The 8419-nt window shown below is 40.2% G+C and overlaps 1 protein-coding gene across 1 annotated transcript in view; it reads left to right on the top strand.

The window, feature by feature from the left end:
* MCTP2 (multiple C2 domains, transmembrane 2) overlaps positions 1-8419 on the top strand; it is a gene marked incomplete at its 5' end in the record, with an annotated part of 82741 nt that overhangs the window by 26563 nt on the left and 47759 nt on the right. The window contains 2 exons of the mRNA XM_010189789.1: positions 7-109; positions 1912-2014. Of these exons, the coding sequence (XP_010188091.1) occupies positions 7-109; positions 1912-2014 (206 nt within the window). The remainder of the gene's footprint in view (positions 1-6; positions 110-1911; positions 2015-8419) is intronic.

The following is an 8419-nucleotide window of genomic DNA, read 5'->3' as shown; positions in this document are numbered from 1 at the left end:
CCCTAGGTAAAAGTGATCCTTTCTGTGTGTTAGAACTGGGAAACGACAGTCTTCAAACGCACACTGTTTACAAGAACCTCAATCCAGAGTGGAACAAAGTCTTCACATTGTAAGTGGATTGCTTTTGAAAACATGCTGAAACACCAAATGGTTAGCAGCTTAACTATAAAAGCTATCGACTTTGGGAAAATACAAAGGTCAAGTTTAAGATACATCATTTTTCCACAGTCAGAGAGGATGTTGGAGAAATATCAGATGTAACTCAATTAAAGTCTTTTGCCTTTTACTAGTTCTTACATGGAGTTTATTAATAGAAGTCATTAAAAGAAAAATTACTGTGATATTTATAGGAAGAATCCTGAGTAGACATAATGGAGTCATAGCTGGATCCAAGAGATAATGTAACAGAAAGCAGAGACCAGATCCTCACGCCTACGTTTTCCGTAATTTAAACTAAAATATGTTTCATTGAAACATGGTAGAATCCTCATTTAATTTTGTCAGTAAGCAGAAAATTCAAGCTCATGTTGTCCCTGGTATAGATTCTGAATTTAAACTAGACAAACATAGCTTGCCCCAAATTAGAAGCTTAGATTTTTATGAAAATCTGAGGGGGTTTTTTTAGTGACTTTATTAATAAGAAAAGTGATAGTTTAGGTATCGCTTTTAGGCAGCACGATTTTTAAAGCTTTCCTTATGCTGACAAAGATTTTTGCGCATAATAAATGTCTCCAAGTTTTAGTAGTCTGTGGCAAGGAGAGCAACCACTGAGGGCTGGCAGCAAAGCATTTGTGACACTTGCACCTGCCCACTGGAAGAACGGTTTGAGAATGATGGACTTCTCACAAACACAATATTCAGAAATACTGGGGTGGACATGAACACAATAAAAAGTATCTGATCTCTTGATAGAAGTACCTTGGATTTCTGTTTAATTCATGGGTGCAGCTGAATGTGTGTCTCTTGGAGTCCTTTCTCTTACTTTGTTCTCAAGAAGCTTCCCCTCATCACTGTTTATTCCGAGATTGTGCCGACAGATGAGTCCTGTTGGATGTTCAGCCAACAAAATAAATCTAATAAGAATCCAAATTCATCTTTTTTTTAAAGGAAAGTTTGTGTCTGTACTTCCTGTGGGTCTCAGAAGTGTCAGCTACAGCCATCTCTCACTTTCTTATTGCTGTTACATGGTGAATCTGAGCACCGAATTTGCAGAGCCATTCAGGCTCTTGTATCTCTCCTTAAAGTTTTGGCCATTTAATAAAAAATAATTGGTTAAGCACCTTAAAAGCCGTCGGTGATTTAGATTTATTTTGGAGCAGAGTGGATTGCTTTGAGTGAATTGGATGAATCCATTTCAGCTGGAGCATTCAATACCACTAGAGAGCCCTTCCTATCATATTCAGATTTTCTGCAATATGCTTATCAGTGTGTGTCACTCTGAGATTTTAATATTTTATACCACCAGTAGCTGCATCAGATGGAAATATATAATGGTTTGGAGAGGAGTATGAAAGTTCAATAATTATTCAAGTCAGAAGAAGTTACTTAAGTTTTATTTGCTGGATTATTCCTTTAATATCCTAAACCCTGCTTTGGAATTCAGCCCTTGACCTCTCCCAGTCACCAGCTTTCTCTGTTGAAGGGCTGAGTTTTACATCAATCTCAATGCACAAAAACTGTCACTGCTTGTAGTTATTTTCTTCACCTAGTTATGGGACTGAAACATGAGGGGAAAGCTTGGGAATACCCACAATTTGATTCATTTTGGGGGGAATTTAATTAAAATTCTGGTTTTATACTCTAAGGTATGCAAACTTAATTAGTAAAGCAGTATTCTCAGGTCTTGGCAAAGGGCACTGTGTGCATGTGTATCGAATATTATTTTTCATGTGTGTGCACTTTCTGTTCCAGCCCTATTAAAGATATTCATGATGTCCTGGAAGTGACAGTGTTTGATGAAGATGGAGATAAACCCCCTGATTTTCTTGGAAAAGTTGCCATCCCTTTGCTGTCTGTAAGTTACCTTTGCCATGTGCGTCATTCAAATATTGGTGGTTTGCTGGGAACGAATTGTATTTCTTTTCCCCATGGCACAAAGCAGCACAGATTTAGAGATAAACAGGTTTTGTGATCTATAGACGCCGTAGTTGGCAATGTTTATAGTTCTCCTTAGTGCAACGAGCATTGCCAGCGCATTTTAGTACAAATTTGGTTGATTGGAAAGAAAATTGCAGAAGTATCTGTACTTCATCGGTACTACGTGCCATGTAGGTCTGAAAACATATTTGAGTTGTTCCATGTGTTTCCACATCATCTTCTGAAGGTAACATTTTAAGCACGTCTTTGTTCTGTCTTCCTTCTTTTTTCTCCAAGAAAGTAATTGTACATCGCAGTAGGGTTGACTAGAGATAGCTGTTGTTACTGACACAGCTGAATAAAATCACCTAAAGGGGGTGTTTTCTACTCCGTAGTGCTTTTAAAGACTGGTGGCTTTTGTTCTGTAAACTAATACCTGAGAAGTGAGTGCTACCATGGGAGTGTAAAATCAGAACTGGAAACAAAGCGAGCTCAGGGGGAACTGGTTGCTCTGGAGATTGAGGAGAGTTGGAGCTTTTTTAGAAATAGCCAAAAAAGGCCGAGCTAAGAGAGGAGAGAAGAGAGAAGGATCATTAAAAGACTTTAATAGGGAAATAGGCAGAAAGCAGCTTTGTGTTTCGTAAGACTGATTTAATTTTGATCGAGGCTTGTGCTAATAGAGTAAACCAGATGAAGATGATGTAAACAGCTCCTTGTGTATGTGCGGTATCACAGAAGATTCTGGTAACTTTTGCAGTAAAGTTTGAGAAGAACTTTCTAGGGCGTGGCTTTCATTAAATCAATTGATAGATGAGGCTTGAAACATCATGGGACTCTTGTGCTCTTATCACTCAAGCACATTTAGCTGTAAGCATGAGGGTTTCCTTGAGTTTTGAGGCACTGATGGCTTGCAGTAGATTCCCTATGCAGAGAAGAGGGTGTGACAGGTTTTTATATAGTGAGTACTGTCAAGACCTGTATGAAATTCATGCTTGCAATCTATAACATGATCCAAGTGATGCATGCAGCAGTGAGAAGCTTTCAGTAATGCCCAGTGTGATGCTGTGGGTAATAGTGCTTTCGAAAAGGCAGATGGTGAATCCCAATTGAAATTATAGAGTACAAAATTGCAGTATTGTTTTGAAACATCCTTGGGAAAGTGTATTCACCTCTGCAGAAAGGCTTGTGTGCATCTTTTGTGGTTAAGGCAAGAGTTTGTGTTGTAGAGGTGGGCTGTTGGAGGAAAGTATTGCAATAAGAGGTAGTGGGGCTCTGTCCTTGCAGTGACTGGAGAAACGGGAGCTTTCTAGAGGGAAAGCGAAGATCCCATCTGATCAAAGTGGGCCATGTAAGCCCCACAGTCAGCGTAGTTTAGGTAAGGGACTAATCAAGATCAGAGAGGGGAACTGCAAATATTTGATGTTTCCAAATAAATAATGAACTGCTCAGAAAACTCTTGAACTGGCTCAGAGGATATGATCCCAACCTAAGGAATGCTTTATAGTGGTAAAGAAATAGGCCAGTGTGCTCCAGTTTTGTTATTATTTTGTCTAAATAAGTGTATTTCTTGTGTATGTGATTTAAAAGCAATGGGGCTTCTGAATCTCTTCATGCAAGTGTGTGTGTTTTCACCCACCCTGAGCTCTTTCCAAGCTATGCTGGAGTCCAGAACAGGGAAACCTTTGGCATTTGGGGATAAGAAGAGCCTAAGCTATAGAGTATAAAAAGTATAACACTATAAGAGTTATGAAGAGTAAACACTGAGCTCTTGGTGCTTCACACACTGTGGTGAGCTTTGCAGTCCTCGTCCCTCTATGACTTGGACTGCAAGGTCGTTCTCAGGCTGGGGATATTTTAGATTGTTTGTCTATTTTAGTGGCTTGAGTTGTCAATATCTCCAGTTTCAGAACAATATTAGAGTCAGTTGGGCATGGAGGATGATTTGATGTTTACAGGGAGGAAAAAACCTCTTAACATCTTTTATTCCATTTTTGATCACTTTGTTAATTTTTCCCCAAGTCCTCGTATCTCTGATGTTACTGGAAGAGAGTGGCTGGAGCAGCTGCTCTCCTGCAGACCCAGCGCTTGCCAAATGGGCTGTCTGATCGGCAGCAGGCTGTGTGGGCTCACAGTGAGAAGATGTCAGATTTGGATTTTCTGTTGATTTTATAGGCATTTGTCAAGTATCCCTTAGGAAGCATGTAACAAGGCAGAGGAGGGGAGTGCATGTGTGTGGTAACGTCCAAACTATTCAGCGTAGGTTTTTTGTCCAAGGTTTGAGACAAAAAAAATAAAATAAAAATTGTTTATACTTTCCCTTGCCAACTGATCTTCTTCCTTCCCGTCCAAACTTCTCTGTCTCCTATTTCAGTCAAATCTAGTGTAAATATATTCGTCTCTGCTTCTGATTAAAAAACATTTTGCACCTATTAACTTAGTCTGCTCAGACAGAGAATTGCAGTTTTCTAAGCTCTTTCTTGAAAATGGGAATTTCGATGTATGTTGTCAGTTTGACTGTAAGTTTGAGTGCATCCTTTGAACCATTTAGATAAATGTGCTGAAAGAACAATAGCTAAAGACTCATGGAAGCCTTGCAAATCATGTAGGTTTAATTTCTCTGAGTAATCTGGCCTAATATTTGCCTTGTATTAAATTTCCTTTAAGAAATAGAAATGGATTTGCCACTTATTTCCTCTTAAAAACACACAGGTTTGACTTGTGAGCTGTCAACACATGAAGTAAGTTTACTTCAGGAATTGTTCATGGATGACTAGATTCTTTTCTTAATGAAAAAGTGCCTTGAATAAAGTATATATTGGATGGATATGAAATGTTTAATTAATCTGACAACAAATTTTGGGTTAAGTGTGTTCAGGAGTCTTACAGTGGCGTTTTGCAAACATGCGTACGCCTTCATCATCGCATTAACATTAACACAAAAATAACCTTACTGCACAAAAATTCAGAGATAATGAAATTACTTATGCTTCCCATTCATCCTTGACTCTGATCTAGGCTTACTGCAGGCACCAAATAAGAAACAAGAAACCCCTGAGCAGCATGGGAAGAGTTTTAAGGTGTCAGATGAGCAGTAGAGCTGCAAACATCACGTTCTTCCGATAGATGTGATGAAGCAATATTGGATGAATGCACTTTTGGCTTTGTTTCCCATACAGCTCTTAATGCTCTGTGGAGATGTTGATTTTGGTTGCAGTACACTGAATATGAGGGATGGGGGGGAGAGAAGTTGTTTGCTTGCATTTTACCTTACTCTTTTTGATATTAATCAACCTACTGTACTATTTTTTTCCTCCTGCCTTTTTTATTTGTCAAACTACTGTCCCCCTCTAAAGCACGTACAGGAGACCTGTTCTCAAATACAGCTCTGGTCTGCCACAGAAGCAGAGTTTAAACTGGAAAAGACTCAGATTAGTGCTACCAAGATACTCAGCAAAATGGATTGCTCTATTGCCAAAGGTGACCTCTAGAGCCTGGCTCGCCTCACCTTTGGGCTGAGGGGGAGATTGCTTTCTGAGAGCCTGGGCAACCAAAGAGAAGAACATTTACACCACTGAACAGAGCAGGCTTTTGTGCTAGAAACTGAAGAAGATCCCGCAGAGTGGAGAAGTAGGGCAAAAACTTCATTGCTTCAAGCAAGGAGTTTGATAGGTTTAGAAGTTCTGTAGGTTTTGGGGGACTTGAACTGATCATCAAAGCAGTCCTTTCCATCTCTGCTCCTTCGTGCCCTAGATCTTAGTAAAAGGGACCATGTTTCCCTTTGTGAGGGTCTGTCTTTTTTGTTTTGCTTCAAGAGACACCTCTGTCCTAGAAGGCTGCAAGTTATTAGAGACACGGGAGCATACGGTGCGCTTCAATGCATTTGAAAGCAGAGTGTATCAAATATCCTCGTGTAGAAAGACCTTTGAGTGAAGAGTGGTATTGCAGAATGGAATGTGTTTTTATCTGCTGAATAATCAGCTCAGAGTAGTCTTCAGCTGCACCCTTTTTCCAGCAAACAGGAAGAGGTCTATGAAGTATTTTCAAGTGCCAAGCGAGGTCGGTAGCCAACGATACAGTGAAAACAAGCAGTATGACTTTCGCTAGCCTAATGATCTAAAACACGGCCTGGATTCAGAGAGCAGGCACCTGACGATTGCAGTTACTTAGCACTTGACCATAAGTGCACAGCCTTTTCCAGGAGAAAGCTTTAGGGTTTGAGAAAAGTGAAAATGCTGCACTTATTCGATAGAGGCAGCTGTGAAGTGGATAGCCTGTCCTGACTTCTGTCCCTGTCGAGAACCAGAAATTTTGGAGTGGGGAAAAACGCCCACATCTCTTCCAGAAAAAACGACACCTTGTTTCTGAAATGAAATTCTCCCCCAGCCATGCACTGCTCGCTGAAATAGTATCAACAGGAATGTTTTTTTCAAGCATCCCCTAGGATCCTTGTGCTCCCAGGGTTTTTTTTCAGCTGCTCCTCAGACTGCATGGAAGCCCTCGTATGGCCACCTGCTTTCTTTCAGACCATCAGCTCCATATTGTTATGGTCTTTGACTATCAATCTTCTGCCAAGAACCCCAATTTCCATTCTGCTTTGGATCTCACAGAAGGCTGTTAAAAGTGAAATGCTTGAGACAAAGAGTTTTGGGATTAATGACTGGGCATTTCGTACAAAATCAAATCAACATATACTGCAAGACTGGGGAGAAACAGAAACGTCTATTCATGTCCAGGTGGTTCAAGTACGTGGTTTGCTTTCATCTTTTCTTGGGGAAGGTTGTCCTTTGTTAAGGATACGTGTGTGTCTATTACAAGACAGCTTTATGTTATTCAGGGCAAATGGTGTGACACTGTGCATCAGCAATGAGCTCAAGCAGGAATATCGGAGGTCCCAAATGCTTTAGATGAATTACCCTTGGAGAGTAGCCATTACCCTTTCCACACGTCACGGGTGTTGATGTACAGAGGTTTAACCCAGCGTTCTTCTGTCAGGTCATCAATATATGACATTGAATCTGCATCGAAGCTGGATACAGAGTGAAGTTTTCTTAAAATCAATGTAAAAAAAAAAAACACTAAACCATATTTCTTTGAGACAAGAGCAATGAAAAAACACTCTTTGCTGCGTAAGGGTCCTGTCTTCTCCATGTTTTGTGTCATATCAATCTCGGCTTTTGCTATTTCATTAAAATTCCCAAGCGGTCAGAAGGTTGTTGCTTAATAGATTTAGCATTGGCTGGCTACATCAATACTGTGTTTAGTCACATTTGTTTTACTGGGGACATCTGTGGGAAGAGTTTAGCAAATATATTCATTCATTTGAAAGGAACCCAGTGCACTTTGGGCCTTGACTGTACAGTGGTCTCGTGTACCTGAAGGCTTCCTTTGCTAAAACACTGCCAGAAGTTGCCTCTGCAGGGCTAAATTCTTAATGCACAGAGAACTTTAGCTTTTCTACTGGCTGATAATTTCCTCTCATGGTCCTGGATGGAGAAGGGAGGAGATGTAGAATTATCGTGGTTTAGGTATGAATTGGTCTGTGAAAATATTGATACTAATATTTTTCTTTTGGAGTTGATTCAGAACAGGGAAATACCCCAAATATCAGCAATTTTCTGATGGTGACCCTCCAAAATGAAGCACATCAGTGGGGTAGGCACTGCTGTCCTCATGTTAATGGCGTGGTTATGGGCCATCGTGGGTGCTGATTGAGCCCCAGGATGTCTTATGCTATTAAGAAGCTTTCAGAGGATGCAGACATAAGTATTCAGTGAGGATATAAAACATCATCAATAAAGGAATCATATTGATTATGTCTTTTTAAGGACCTCATCTGCAGATACTTTCACATTTAATTTGAATATTTCTTTCCTTCCCTTTTCCCATAAACAGGGAAAGATAACCTATTTTTGACACAACTCTCAGGAATATTTATTGAGTGAAATCTGTGTGAGATCAGGTACGTAGCAAAAGGAGTTTGGGTGACAGAAGAAATCTGATCTTTTTGACATTCAGGTTCATCCTAGGACCCCAGCTCCAGCTGCAAAATTTGCTCACCTTTTCCACAGCTGGAGAAATTACTTAAGCAGTCCTTGTGAACAGCAGAGCCAGGGGAAAAGTACCCAGAGAGGAAAAAGAAATAGATCCAAAATGAAATTAATATGACTGGCTGTCTCTCGAGATTGAGGGAGACGTTGAACAGAATCTGAACTCTGGCCCGGGAAAGGCATACAATGAAAATGTAGATTATTAAAAGCTATTTTGGATGTTTTCTTCTGGGCACAGTTGAGACGTGCCACCGATCTAATCTCCATGCAGTCATGGGTGTTAGAATTACCCAGCA

This window comes from Mesitornis unicolor, unplaced genomic scaffold (genome assembly GCF_000695765.1).
Source record: "Mesitornis unicolor isolate BGI_N332 unplaced genomic scaffold, ASM69576v1 scaffold37538, whole genome shotgun sequence".
Lineage (NCBI taxonomy): Eukaryota > Metazoa > Chordata > Aves > Mesitornithiformes > Mesitornithidae > Mesitornis > Mesitornis unicolor.
Note: the sequence above shows the minus strand (reverse complement) of the source record. Positions and strands in the feature narration are given on the sequence as shown.